Genomic DNA, 15,802 nt, shown 5'->3' with positions numbered 1-15,802 from the left:
TAAAAATCAAGTGAATAAATAATCTGATGAACAGTATGAACTGGTGACTGTAATAGAATCAGGGACATAGAAAGGGAATGGACTGACTATTCTTGGGGGGAAAGGGGTGTGAGGGGTGCGGGAAGAGGTTGGACAATAATCATGCACCTATGGATGAGGACAGTGGGTGGGGAGTGAGGGCGGAAGGTGGGGTGGGAACTGGGTGGAGGGGAGTTACGGTGGGAAAAAAGAGGAACCAATGTAATAATCTGAACAATAAAGATTTAATTAAAAAAAAAAGTTGTCAGGAATTTAGCTAACCCATAAAATAGTACTAATTAAAGAAAAAGAGTCTTTCACTAAGACTCTTCTAGAAGGCAAAAAAAAAGGAAGCACATAGGGAAAATAAACTTAATAGCTTACTACATGTTAATATTGAATTACCTAGTTTTAAAAAAATAAAGCACTCTAAAATCAAAAATGCTATATAAATGCAATACTTAATGAAAATAGCCTGTTTCCTTCCACAAATACCAAAAATTTCAATTCTTACATTAAGTAGGAGTCAATCTTTGAATATTAAATCACGTCTTTCTCTCCTTTTTGTTTTAGTTCCCTAATCAATGACTCAATGAGTCTCTAAGTTAAATTCTACATTTAACTACTGATTTGGTATGTACCTAATAAAAAAGTCATAAGCAAAAACCGCCATGCTTACAAATCATCTCATTTTATTTAATGAGCATCTACTTTAGAATAGTTAATGCACTTGGCAAAAAGTCAGACACAAACAGTGCAGTAAATACATACTATGCATCACTAAAAACTCTTACTTGTATCTGGTTGTGGAGGTCATTTTCTCGTGATTTTCAAGAAAACGCTGAAAGGATTCCTTAGCCTCTTTGTATTTCGATCTTGCTTCTTCTTTTTCTTCTTTCTCTGTCTGAACTTTATAGGCATTAAAGGCCTGCTTTTTTTCACTCAACTTTGCTAAAGCACTAATAGAAAAATGTTAGAGTAAAATGAAGACAGAATGATCAAATGTTAGTGCTTTCAAAGACAATACAATTGATTTAATTCACAAATTAAGAACATTTCAGTAAAATATTAAACATCCAAAATAACAGAAGATAATGGAAGTGGAAAGTTACATTGCTTTACACAATTTTGAATTTTCTAGGCTTGCTATGCTCCAAGTACAAAGTAAATTAAAAAAAAAATCATCAAAGTATTACCTGTATCGTGGATCATTAATAATCATTTTCATAGCTTGCTCCCATGAAGCATTAGATGGTACCCGCTGAAAACCATTTGATAAAAAATTAGAATTTCACACAAATATAGTAAAAGTTATACAACAGAGAACAAAGTATAATACTCACTGCAAACAGCAAGCACTTCCTTTGCAGTTTTTTTTTTTTTAAAAGGTCTAAAAAAATTTCTTAGTGAAGCAAGGCAAATCTGGGTAATGATATACCTATACACTAAAAAGAAAACTGAAACTGAAACTTAAACAGAGCATGAATACTTTCTCTTAAAACTACTGATTGAAAGATAACATGTTTTATGAATAAAAAACCTTACAAAAAATATTGAGGTGAAAGGTACTGGTGTACCTTTGCACACAATAGTTTTTGTGGGCTTTTATTTTGGTTAAAGTCAGATTCGCAAAAAATGTTCTTCAAAAAAGGGGACAAATTTAGTTCATTTTCAATAAAAGTATCATAGTATGGATTACAATGAAGAGTAGCTTCATTTATTAGACAATTATGTCATATAAAAATCTATAACGCATATACCTTTTCTTTCAATAACTCTTTAAATGCTTGCTTTGCCTCCTCCTTTGTATTCCAAGTATATGTTTTTTTTGCTGGTTGGCTTTCGTCCTCTTCTTTCTTGGGAGTAAAACTAGAGAGAAATTTAAACATGTTATTTATAACTTAAACAAACATTTGCTTCATTTAGAAAAATTTAGCTCTTTAATGTTGAGCTAAAATTTGACAATTTTTGAATAATGTCTCCAATATGAAACCCACATACTTACCTAAACATAAAGAAATAAAGGTAATATAAAAGTTTGTGTAAAACACTCAGTTATTAAGTCTCTGCAAAAAGGCCAAAATAAAAATTTAACTACACTAAAATACTGATTCCACTACTTAACAACTTCTAAATGACTTACAAATCTTATTCAATGCCTTCATTTGAGTGCTATAACAACTAAGAATTTGAGCAAGCATGACAACATATAAAAGAAGGAGATCAATCTAAATCGGGGTTGGCAAATCCTTGGGCCAAATCCAGCCTGCTGCCTGTTTCTGTAAATATAGCTTTACTAGAACACAATCATGCTCATGAGTTTACATATTATTTATGGCTGATTGTGTGCTACCATAGCAGAAGTGAGTCACTGTGACAGACTTTAGAACTACAAAACCCAAAGTATTTACTCTTAGACAGTTTTTTTTCCCCCCTTGGAGGGGGGGGGGGGTGTCTTTATGAAATGAAAGGTTATAAAATGCAAACATTTCTTTTTATATAAAAAAAGGTAATTTAGGAAAAAAAGCTTCAAGTAGAATGCTTAGGGGAAGATAATGGAGTACATACTAACAAAAAAATACAAATATATTCACACTCTAAATATTTCAAAGAAAAAAAGCAGGAAATAATTGTTAGCATTATGAAAAACAAATTATTGTGGAAAAAATACAGTAAGTACAAAATGATATGTGAAAGAACGTTATTCCAAGCTTAAATGTTTATGAGAAGAACAATTAAAACTTATGTATATGTTAATAAAATAATATTCCATCATTCAACATGCTGTGGAAGTGTCTCATATACATGTACACATTTTAAATGCAGAGAATAAGGGCAGGATGATATAAAATAAAAAAATAATTTTACGCCTTCAAACATACCATATATTCTTTTAAAACTTCTAAGTATCAGAAAAGTTATAAAGCTATTTTCACTTTGAGATATGTATCTAAGAAAAACAAAACCTTTACAAAAATGGGTAGGGAAATGAAAGCAATATGCTTAAATATTAACATGGCTGATCATGTTTCAAACTTGACACCATGGTTAACTTTTTTTTTATGTAGATATCATTAAAGTAAAAAAGCACAGCACAAGGTTCCTTTTTATAACTGTATAAAGCATCGTTATATGAAATATTACTAATCATAGGGTATGCAAATACTTGCAAACTTTTGCTGCATTAAGTTGTACTAATTTAATCTCACTAATAGTTTCCTTACATCTTGCTTATGTTACCTTTTTTTGTCTACTTGAGTGTTATCTTTATTTTGTGCCTACTTGATTTTTGTTTGTTCAATATCAAACTATAGCAAACTTCACTGCAATGCCATGCTAAGCCATATTTGAGATTGAGGCAAAAGAAAATCAGCAATACTGATCTTTACTTAAAATTTTCCTATTTTATTAATCATGGACTTTTGCACTGATTGTTTTAAAATACTGCACCACAATAGATCTTGACTACTAAAGTTCTGGGCACACTTTTAAATATGTTTCTCATACTAAGAAGTTCTGCTTCTTAAAATTCTGTGGATTAGTTTTACAAGAGTTTGAAAGCATGAGCATGGCCCAAGAAAATTCAGCCCCAAAAGTGATCTACTATCTAAAGGCTTATACTTTGATTCCCCCAAAATTAACACTTAATGGCCAATGACTAAACTGGCAATTTGTCTGGTACTGATTTGCAGAGGACAAGGTACTAAACTTACTCAGCTACAGTTTCCTTAGATGTTTCTTCTCCAGCATTACTGTCAACATTTTGATCCTGAACAGCAGGGGTAGTAGTAAGTTGTGCTTGTTCTTCAGTTGAAATGGTTACTGTGTTTTCATTATCTACAACAGTAGCAACAATTGAAGTAACTTCAGGCTCAGGTACAACAGGAACAGTTCCACCGACAGTATTAGCAGAGGTGGAGGCACTGGCGTTGGCTGCAGCAGCAGCTGCTGCAGCAGCTGCGGCAGCTGCAACAACAGCAGCTGCCGCTTCTGCAGCAGCCATGGTGCTCATTGTGGAAGGAATTTCTGTTGTAGGAACTGGGGCTGTTGATGCTGTGGTGCATTCTTCTTGCTTACTATATATTTAAAAAAAGAGAAAACTGGTTATTTCAATACTAATAATCACAAAGCCAAATAAAGCTAGTGTTTAATTATCATACAATCAAATGAATAAGAGAAACTCTTAAAAGGGAAAAAAGGCAGTGCTGTCAAACTGTTAAGCCATTTAAAATAATTAAAACCACAGAATGAAACTGGATTACTTTGATTTAATTCAGCAAACATTCACGAAAATGTATGATAGGCACTCAGGCAACTCTGCATTTCCAAAAGCCTAATAATTGTTTTCATTTACAAAATGCCCTATCAGATTGTATCATGCCATAAAATTTTATCTATATCATAGATTTCCATACACTCTTTAGATTTTACTCATTAAAAGAAAAACCTGAATAAAGGAAGATATCTATATCTATATAATACTTCATCCATTCCCAAATTAACATAAACAAAATTTTGGAGTTTTCTATAACACAATCTTAATGATAAATGATGTAGTCTAAATTCAAACAATCACTGTCTAGTAAAGCATCACTAGTGTACTTTGAGTAAATACCCCTCTCCAACCCTCAAATTCTCCAAAGACACCAAACCATTAAGTCTTAACATGTTAATATTATTTATACTGTTAAAACAAAATTATAGGAGATATCACATTTCTAAATACGTACTGATATATAAAATTTGCTTACCTGCTTTCTTCAGCTTTGATCATTGCTATTAAAGAGAAAAAAGAAAAGTTACATACTAGTTTTTAAATACAATTACTGAAAAAAAACTTTAAAGGAGATAAAGTTTCATACAGTAAGATTTAACTTATTATATATGTACATATATAAAATCACCACTTTTACTGAGCAAGTGCTTGCTCCAAAGTCCCAGGGCAACAATTAAAGAATAAAGACAAACTTAAAGAGCAGTTTTTAAGAAAGCTTTTCCCCACACTGCTGCTTTCCCAAAGATTGCTAGCTACTGAAAAAACTCCCTGAAATAAAACAGTACTTTCCCCAGGGGTAAAACTATTTGTTATTTCTTAAAGATATCAAATTCAAAACATGATCAAATTCATGTTATGAAATTCCAGCACATATATACTAGCATTGACAGGTAGATAATTATGCACACCAACTATATGTGGTAGGGTTATATCAGAAATGAGCTTCATTATTTCTAACGTCAATAAACTTCGAGCCTACTTACAGTATTATTAGCCAATGGTAGTACAGAAATTTAAATTGAGCTGTAAAGATTAGCAACTCAATGCTCCAGCTTTTATTCTGGTTAAGGTAACATTTTTTTGTAGTGGTAACAAAAATATCTTAGCATCATTAGGGAATGAGGTGCTCTATGTAAATAACAAAAACCTAACTCTATGAAAATAGAGGGTGTCCCAAGAAAATGTATATATACTTTGAATAATTATAAAGGTAGTGTTTACTAAAATACATTTCATTTTCAAAATATAATAGAATCAACTGTTAAAGAGTGTATGCATTTTTTTAGGACACCCGGTATTTTAAAAACTGTATCATTTCTGAAAATCTGTCTAGGATGGCTGACAAAATATACTAAAGGGGTTACTGTTACTAACATAAATTATAATATTTTTCATATACAAATGATACTCTATCTAAGCTAATGAAGTGACACAGAGCAAAGGTAGTAAATAGACTTCAGACCACAGTGCCTTTAAGAAATCATCATTTTTTTTTTCATGTCAAATGTCATTTCACATTGCAGACTACTTTGTTAGTCCCATTCTACATTCTTTTACTTTTAACCTACTATAGTTTGACACCAGATTCTATCTTACGTAAAAGTGAAAGAATTAAATTCTCCATTCTTATTCATAATCTGCTATTTTAAGTCCTGGGTTTTATATTAGGTAGTATTTTTAGATTTTAAGCAGTATTCTCAACAATTGAGAATGTTAAAAAAAACACCAAAAAGTCCTCCCTTTGTAAGTGAGGCATAATACTTTGCTTACCTTAATTCTCCCAAAACAAGCATAAGGCCTATTTTGCAATGTTGTCTGCATTAAATATGTACTTTTACAACAATATGTTAACAAATTTTAAACTGATAAGGATTCAAGGTTCTCTGCTATCTGCTAAATGGTTAACACCTACATTCCATGTATACACCACCCAGAGCTGTATTTAGAAATATTGTACATAACTGTCCTTGCTCTATTTTCCAATGGCATATAACTTAAAAAACACCAAAGTGCAAATTCTAAAGCTACAAGCTCATTTATAATATAACCCTTAAGTGAAAGAAATTCTTTGAATTAGGTATTTCTCACTGCAGATTTATCCAATCATGGTTAGTGAATATTAGTGACATAATATAAAAATGTTAAATAATGACAGAAAATGAATTATCAAAACAGCTCACCATGCAGGTTTGATTTTGTAATAAGACTTCCAGCAACAATGGTATTCTGGTATCCTAGTTTCAGTGGAATCAAATCAAATAAAAATCTATTTAAAATCTATAGAACTGAGATCTAGAGCAACAAGAAAATAAGAGCCCATAAAACTGTTATACCATTTAAAATATTCTAATCATTTAATTTTTTTTAAAAAAAGCCTTTGTTTGAACAATCCTATTTATAAAGGATTGTTTCAGTGTGAATGACACACACACACACACACACACACATATATATATATATATAAATTAACATTATGAATTACTTTTTTCTGTTTTACCTTCAAGATCCTCAAGTTCTTTGGGTTTGGCCCAACGGGATTCTTTTGTTTGAGAATTGTAATAGTATGGCTTCCCAGAGTCAGACTTGTACTCCTTCCAGGGGCATTTAGATAAAAGTTGCTAGAGGGAAGTAAACCATCAGTTAATAGTAATGTTTTTAGTATCACTCATCACTCACTGTTTTCATTAGATATTATCAAGCCATACAATTTGAAAGCTTGTGAAGTAATGCTATATAAGCTACCAATTACGAGATACTTAGAGTAATGTTAAGATCGGAATATATTATTTAATCATTACAATAATACTATAACATTTATACTATTAATAGAGGCCAGTGCATGAATTCGTGCTTGGGTGGGGTCCGGCCAGCCCCACCCCCTGGTCAAACTCCAGGTGGAACTCCAGTTCGAGGGGACAATTTGCATATTAGCCTTTTATTATATAGGATTCCACATTTACTTAGAGAAATAACTTATCTATGGTAATATATCTATTAAGGAGCAGAGGCAAGATTCAAAACCAAATCTACCTGAATTTCAAACCCTATGTGCTTTTTTTATTCCTTAAGTCTTTACTTATGGAGTATTATAGATGTCCCCCCCCCTTATCCCCCTTTTGCCCCCCCCCCAACTGGGTTTCCACCCTGTCCCAGGCCTTCACTACCCTGTGTCCAAAGGTAAGATCTTTGGTTAATTTCTTCCCACCCTCCCAACCCCCTACCCTCTGAGATTCATCAGTCTGTTCCATTTTTCCATGCCTCTGATTCTATTTTATTCACCAGTTTATTTGGTTCATTCAATTTCTTGTTTATTTTGATATTCAACTGTTGATAGATATATATTTATTGCCATTTTATTGCTTGTTTGTTTAACTTTTTCCCTCTTCTTCATTTATACCCAATCAAAGGTAAAAATTACCAACCACATTTCAGACTTCTCAAAACTAATAGAGTAGAAAAAACAAAATTTGGGAACAAGCAAAATTTTATTTAGTAATGCTTAGATTTCAGCTTCATAATAAACAATTTATTACTAATCTATGTGAATTTAAAAGGAAACAATATATAAGTATGATATACTTAAAATGTAATATATAAACCAGTTAGTGTGGTATGAGAATGCTATTGAAAACTCAAATTCAGATAGAGTGCCTTAGCAAATATATAATTGATAAATAACACTGACTATGTCAGCATTAGGACAAATAAAAAATTATAATATCTATCAACCTCCCCTGACAAGCACTGTGGTACAAATTAGTGTGGTGGCTAGTGTGGTGACTTTTATCTCCTCAAATTCCTTAACCCTACCAGACCGCTGTACCGATTTTTCGGTAATTTCCATACAAAGGTGGAATATTGGTGCTAGATGAAAGGTAGATGAAAGGTAAACCTATTTTCTACAATGTCTCCAAGTTCCATCTTATTCTAACCACTTGTCTGCATGTAACTAACATTTTTCTATATCATGTTGGTTTTTTCTCTTTAATACTCAGGAGCCCAGGTATAGGGGACAGTCAGGTTCAGGGCCTCAGGTCTGGCAGGATTAAGGGGAAGGGGGTGGAGCACAGAGCAGGAGGGGAAGGTAAAGGTGCCAACCAGGAAAATCATTAAGTATAGCCTGAAATGCCAAATCTCTTTTACTTAGGACTTCGGAGTTTTCCACATACAATACTTCTTACTCAATTTATTCCTTCCATCTTACTTCCTTGTCTGTATAGTCTGAGTGGTAAACTTGCAACATAAAATGAAAAATACATACTTCAGGGGGGGCATTTTCCAACGAGACAATTTCCCACTCTAAGAGAAGTATTTGCAATTTAATTTCATCTCTATAAACTCAGCCCCATTTGAAAATTTTAAAAACTCAGTAGAAGACACATGAAATCATCCAAGTTTACTATAGAGGAAAACAATTTGAAATGTTAATTTAAAAAATAAAGGGCAGTCGGATTGTCTTTTTTCCTTCCAATTTATTCTTTAAATTACCTTTCTTAAATTGATGTCACCTAACAAGAGTTCCTGAGCAGGGACAAAGTAAGTAAATAAAATGGGTCTGTTCAAAGAGAATGCATTTTGTCTTCTTGCTGATTGGTGTGTTTATTAACCCTTTTATCCTCTGAATGCCTTTCTGAGATATAAGTACTATTTGGATAGTAAAATACCCACGAAATCCTAAAAAACAAAAACCCAAATGTACTTAATAATCCCTGATTTCCAGCCTTCAAATTTTTACCTCAGCAGGTGTTTTAAGATCATCTGGTTTCTCCCAAGTAGACTGTTTTGTTTCAGTATTGTAGTAGTAAGTCCTTCCATCAGGTGATTTATGTTCAGTCCACATTGACTTCTAAAGAAAAAAAAATTACAACATTTAAATTATTTAACAATGTCACTGACAGTGAACATCAGTATTATTGGTTTCAAAGCAATATATGACAAAATTCAAACTATTAAATGGGCACACTTTTGACAGTTTAAGGCACATAGAATAATTCAGTGATGCAAATAAGAAGATAACTGAAAATCAGATTTTAAAAATACTTCAAAAGCAGCATGAAATCAATTCAGGTTTTAGGATCTTTTCATTCTACACTGTCTCAGAATTGTAAGGCTATGAGTATTCTCATAAGAACGGTAACTTTGTAACTTAAATAAGATAATCTTTCAGCAACACAAATCAATGCCCTATGGATGAGTTCATGCTAATGTAGTATGTAGGTGAACTGATCATGAACTCAACAACCAAAATCCAAAGAATATTTACATCAAGTTGGACAAAGTTTTACAGAACCTACACTGATATGCTATAAAGATGCAGCTGTCAAAATTAGAAAGCATGACTTTTGGATGACAATAAGAACTTAACAATCAACAAGGTGAAATTTAACAGGTATAAAATGTGACTCCCAATGCCTCAACACAAGATAGGTGAGATCAAGCTTCATGTGAAACTGCTCGGATATAGAATATAAATCCACTCTTGGGGTCCAAAAACAAAACTACTAAGAACCTACTAAAGTTCCTAGTAAAATCTGAGGTATCAATAGACATACCTCAAATAAAGGTTTGTTAAGAGTTTTACAAGGGTACTATATAAACATGCATGAATACCTGCACATACAAAATGGTAATAAAGGGGAAGGGAGGAAACTTTGAGAGGTGGTATTTGATGGTGGTGATAGTTACATAGGTATATTTCCCAAAACAATCTAGTTGTACACATTAAATATGTACAGCTTTTCATATGTCAATCATACTTTAATAATGTGGCTTAAAAATAGTTTTACAAGGAATCACGAGTGAATGAATTACTGGATGAGATCAAAGGTACTAAGTCCAGTTCTGGCAGACTGTTCAGATGGTAACAAACTGAAATATGCTTGAAAGAGGGTTATAGAGATCATCTTTCTACATTTCTTCCAATCTAAGACAAAACATTACTGTATATACCTCTAAGAAAGGAAAAGTAAAATCGTCAAACTGTCACATACTTTGTACCACTCAGCTTTTATGTTAAATCTTATTGAAAGAATTTATTTTTACTTAGACATTGGCTTTATCACATATCACTTTTGTGAATAAATAAAAAGGAAAACAGGCAAATAAAACAATTAAGCTTTTCCTTAAACTTCACCGTGAAACCATTTTTTTGTATCAGAGTTGCTGATATCCATTATATTTCACACACACAATATCATCTGGCATTAAGGATACACATAATGCAGCATTTCTCAAAAAACTAAAACAACCAAAAACCACTGGTACTGACTTAATTTTCTTGCATTTTTATGTAAAGCTAATCTACCTTTCCTGCTTCCTTATCAACTTTATTGAATAACCAGGGGCCCGGTGCACAAAATTTGTTCATGGGTAGGGTCCCTAGGTCTGGCCGGCAATCAGGGCCGACCTGTGGGGCAATTGGAGGGCCCGCTTGCACCCACTTGGCCGGCCTGGCGCCGCCCGCTCGCCGACTGGCCCCGCACCCCCGCCGCCACTGCCTCCCTCTTTGGGGCAACTGGCAGGGTGATTGAGGCCCCCCACTGGCACCTGCCTTGGCTGGCCTGGGGCCTGCAGGCTAGGGGCAGCTCCTGCGTTAAGCGTCTGCCCCTAGTGGTCAGTGCGCATCATAACGACCAGTTGTTCCACCCATCGTTCTGCCGTTCAGTCAATTTGCATATTAGGCTTTTATTATGTAGGATAGAAGACCTACTTTTGATTTCTGCTTTGGGAATGTAGCTAAATTCAAGTGTTGGTTTTGCTACTCTCTCACCATAATCATTTCATTTCTAGCTGATAAAAGAGTGCTGTGCAATTATTTCTAGGATTTTCTTCTAAACTACACTGACATTAATTCTTCTGATGTTGGCTCGTTTGCTGTCCAATCATGTACAACTAGCCATGACTACTACCTGGAGAACAGAAATCATAAGACATGAATTATAGAGTGCATCCCAACTTCATTAATATTAAATGGAAAAAATAAATATGCTAGTAGAAAACTAGATAATGTTAGGATCATTTGTAAAAAGTGAGAATGGAGAGCCCAGCCAGTGTTGCTCAGTGGTTGAGCATGGACCTATGAACCAGGTGGTCACAGTTCAATTCCTGGTCAGGGCACATGCCTGGGTTGTGGGTTCGATCCCCAGTAAGGGGCATGCAGGAGGCAGCCAATCAATGATTCTCATCATTGATGTTTCTGTCTCTCTCTCCCTCCCTCCCCTTCCTCTCTGAAATCATTAAAAAATAAATACATTTTTAAAAAGTGAGAATGGAGAACACAAAATAATGTGATTTTTAAAGGATAGATGATTTTTCCTATAACTTTTGAGAATTAGAATGAAAGAATTATAGGTAGCCATTAGACTACAAAGGACTTGATAAAATTTGGGCTGTTTGCTAACAAAATGAATGCCCCTTCCTAATGAGATTTGTTAAGTCATCTGAAAACCAGTCACAGAATGGACTGGAAGAATGAATGTATTATAAAAATATCCATCTACACAAAGCAATCCACAGATTCAATGTAACCCCCAGCAAAGTTCAAATTGCATTTTTCACAGGAAATAGAACAATCCTAAAATTTCTATGAAACCACAAAATACCCCCAATAGTCAAAATCATCTTGAGGAAGAACAAAGCTGGAGCATCACGCTCCTGGATTTCAAACTCTCTTACAAAGTACAGTAATCAAAACAGTCTGATATTGACATAAAAACAGACACATAGGTCAATGAAACAGAAGCTAAAGCCCAGAAATAAATTCATGCACCTTTGGTCATTTAATTATAACAAAAGAGCCAAGAATATACATAAGGAAATGACAGCATCTTCAATAAGTGATGTTGAGAAAACTTAACAGCCAAATTCAAAATAATGAAACTAGACTACTATCTTATACCACACACAAAGTTTAACTAAAAATGAATTGAAGATTTGAATTAAGATCAGAAACTATAAAGGCTCCTAGAAAATATCGGTGGTAAGTTCCTTGACAGTGGTATTGACAATCATTTTTTTTTTTTTTAAATATATTTTATTGATTTTTTACAGAGAGGAAGGGAGAGAGATAGAGAGTTAGAAACATCGATGAGAGAGAAACATCGATCAGCTGCCTCCTGCACACCCCCTACTGGGGATGTGCCTGCAACCCAGGTACATGCCCTTGACCGGAATCGAACCTGGGACCTTTCAGTCCACAGGTTGACGCTCTATCCACTGAGCCAAACCGGTTTCGGCGACAATCATTTTCTTATCTGAATCCAAAAACAAAGGCAAAGAAAGCAAAAATAAATAAGTGGGACTACAGCAAACTAAAAAACTTGTGTACAGCAAATGAAGCCATCAACAGATGAAAAGGCAACCTACTAAATGGAAAGAAATATTTGCAAGTCATCCTATGTAATAAAAGACTAATATGCAAATTGACCAAACGGTCACTATGACACGCACTGACCACCAGGGGGAAAACGTGCAACGCAGGAGCTGCCCCCTGGTGGTCAGTGCACCAGAAGCCAGGTTCACAGCTGGCGAGCACAGCTAAGGATGTCCGACTGCTGGCTTAGCGGGAGCGGGCCTAAGCCGGCAGTCGGACATCCCCAGAGGTCTCCCGGACTGCAAGAGGGCGCAGACTGGGTTGAGGGACCCCCCGCCCTGCGCTGAGTGCAAGAATTTCGTTAACTGGGCCTCTAGTATATCTGATAAGGAGTGAATATCACAAATATATAAAGAATTCATACAGTTCACCAGCGAAAATCCCCAAACAATCCAATTTAGAAACAGGCAAAGAAACTGAATACACTTTTCCAAAGAAGAAATACAGATGACCAACAGGCACATGAAAAGATGCTCAATGCCACTAATTATCAGGGAAGTACAAATCAAAACCACAAGATATCACCTAACATCTGTTAGAATTATCACCAAAAAGACAATAAAAGTGGTAAAGAGCATGTGGAGAACAGAAAACTCTTGTGCATTACTAATAGGAAAATAAATTCGTATAGCCATTATGGAAAACAATATGAAGGTTCCTCCAAATATTAAAAATAGAACTACCATTTTAACCAGCAATTCCACTTCTGGGTATTCAACTTAAGAAAACAAAAACACTAACTTGAAAAGATATATGTACCCCCATGTTCACTGCAGAATTATTTACAACTAGAGGCCTGATGCACGAAATTCATGCAAGAGTAGCCTTCCTTCCCCCAGCTGCTGGCACCGGCTTTCCTCTGGCACCCGGGACCAGGGCTTCCCTTGCAGCCCCGGCTTCACCCAGAAGGTCGTCCGATCTAATGAGCATATTACGCTTTTATTATTATAGATAGCTAAAATACGGAAATAATGTTAAGTGTCCATCAGTGGATGAATGGATAAAGATATTCTCTTGGTTGACTGAATAGTATTCCATTGTGTGTATGTATGTATGTATGTATGTATGTATATTATAGAGAATGAAACCTTGCCATTTGGGACAACATGGATAGACCTTGAGGATATTATGCTAAGTGAAATAATCAGACAAAGAAAGACAACTACCCTATAATCTCACTTATATGTAAAATCTAAAACAAACAAACAAAAAACCCAAGCTTATAGATACAGAGAACAGATTGGTGCTGGTTGCCAGAGGGGAGTGGAGGGAGATGGGTGAAATGGGTAGAGTCAAAAGATACAAACTTTCAGCTATAAAATAAATGTCATGGGACTGTAATGTACTGCATAATCAATACCTTCTATATATATAAGGCTAATATGCAAATAGACCAGAACGGAACAACCAAACAACCAGTTGCTATGACGTGCACTGACCACAAGGGAGCACACACAGAATATGGTGGAGCAGGTGAGCGGGGGCGCCAGACCAAAGTGGGGCACTGGCTGCTGGCATCGGGGCGAGCCTCTGGTGGTTACTAAAAATTCTTTGCTCACGCACGCTGCAGTCCCGCCCGGCCTGGCGCTCGCACCTGTTGCTGGCGCCCAGCACCAGCCGTGATTGCTCAACACCATCAGTGGATGTGAGTGGCGGCTGCTGGCCCCGATCGCCCCTCAGGGCTCCTCCACCTCCCCCTACTCCTGAGGGGCGATTGGGGCCAGGAGCCGCCTCTCGCACCCACTACCAGCGACAACCCTGATCGCACTCACAGCTAGCGCTGGAGCCGCCACTCGCACCCGCTGCTGGCGCCCGGCGCCAGTCCCGATCTCTTGGCGTCATCAGTGGGTTCAAGTAGCGGCTGCTGGCCTTGATCGTACCTGAGGGGCAATTGAGGCCATCAGCGGGTGCGAGTGGGGCCAGCACCATCAGCACATGAGAGCGACGACAGTGGGACTGGGGTCTGCAGCAGGAGGAGCTGTGCTGGGGTACAGAGGATGGGCTAAAACCTGCCCGTGCCCACCGCAGCCTTGCGGCCCACAGTTCCTTTCAAGGTGCACAAATTAGCGCACTAGGACCCTAGTAGTTAATAATACTGTATTTCATATCTAAAAATTGTTAACAGTAAATCGTAACAGTACTCATCACAAGAAAAATTTTTATAATTTGTATGGTGAAGAATGTTAAATACGTAACTTATTGTGATCATTTCACAATGTATACAAGTACTGAATCATTTGTTGTATACCTAACACTAATATGTTAATTAAAATAAAAAAAGATGAAGAACTTAAAGGGAATGACCATAATCTGAAGCATACAAGTAACTCATATTTGTGTACCTGAATCTAAAAAGAAAATAAAAGTAAGCTTTCAAATAAATACGTAATATTTTTGGAAAAGTTTAATAGAAAGATATGAAATGTCACGCCTCCTAAAACTGAAATTAATTACTATCATTAGCCAAAAATAAAAACAGGGCTTTTCTCTGCTGATAGCTCTTGCAAACATGGTGAATGTTCCTAAAACCCACCGAACTTTCTATAAGAAGTGTGGGCAAGCATCAACCCCACAAAGTAACATAGTACAAGGGCAAGGATTCTCTGTGTGCACAGGGAAAGCGACGACATTATGACAGGAAGCAGAGTGGCTATGGTGGACAGACTAAGGCAATTTTCTGAAAAAAGGCTAAAACTATAAAGAAGATTGTGCTGAGGCTTGAATGCGTTGAGACTAACTGCAGATCTAAGAGAATGCTGGCTATTAAGACATGCAAGCACTTTGAATTGGGAGGAGATAAGATGAAGGGTCAAGTGATCCAGTTCTAAGCTTCATATTTTGTTTTATTATATGACAATAAAATCTTGGTATGTTCCTTAATTAATTAATTAATTAAAAAGGCACTTACAATGAAAAAATACCGAACAGGTATGTTATAACCATTCAACTTTTAAAGCAAAAGATACAAATTTAAAAGATTTATATATAGTTCACAATTAAAAGTGTTTCTCCCTAATTTAAATTATTGACATATATGCAATCAATTCATAGCTTTTACATTTCCTAAATCTGGGGATAACAGCTACCTCCAGGAATGTAGTTTTGAATAAATGAAATTATACATATAAATTTTTTTT

The 15,802-nt window shown here is 35.4% G+C and overlaps 1 protein-coding gene across 11 annotated transcripts in view; it reads right to left on the bottom strand.

Annotated features, from left to right (window-relative positions):
* The window catches only part of PRPF40A (pre-mRNA processing factor 40 homolog A), a 55,498-nt gene that overhangs the window by 19,615 nt on the left and 20,081 nt on the right, over positions 1 to 15,802 (bottom strand). For 7 of the 11 annotated variants that reach the window (XM_070422973.1, XM_070422974.1, XM_070422978.1 and 4 more), the window contains 8 exons: positions 9,030 to 9,140; positions 6,792 to 6,912; positions 6,475 to 6,528; positions 4,770 to 4,794; positions 3,732 to 4,094; positions 1,779 to 1,887; positions 1,215 to 1,279; positions 813 to 977 (listed from right to left, as the gene is read on the bottom strand). In XM_070422973.1, coding sequence (XP_070279074.1) covers positions 813 to 977; positions 1,215 to 1,279; positions 1,779 to 1,887; positions 3,732 to 4,094; positions 4,770 to 4,794; positions 6,475 to 6,528; positions 6,792 to 6,912; positions 9,030 to 9,140 — 1,013 coding nt within the window. The remainder of the gene's footprint in view (positions 1 to 812; positions 978 to 1,214; positions 1,280 to 1,778; positions 1,888 to 3,731; positions 4,095 to 4,769; positions 4,795 to 6,474; positions 6,529 to 6,791; positions 6,913 to 9,029; positions 9,141 to 15,802) is intronic. The other 4 variants (XM_070422975.1, XM_070422976.1, XM_070422983.1 and 1 more) reach the window with 1 other exon arrangement.

This window comes from Myotis yumanensis, unplaced genomic scaffold (assembly GCF_028538775.1).
Source record: "Myotis yumanensis isolate MYYU_CA2020_CCGP unplaced genomic scaffold, mMyoYum1.0.hap1 SCAF_8, whole genome shotgun sequence".
Classification (NCBI taxonomy): Eukaryota; Metazoa; Chordata; class Mammalia; order Chiroptera; family Vespertilionidae; genus Myotis; species Myotis yumanensis.
Note: the sequence above shows the minus strand (reverse complement) of the source record. Positions and strands in the feature narration are given on the sequence as shown.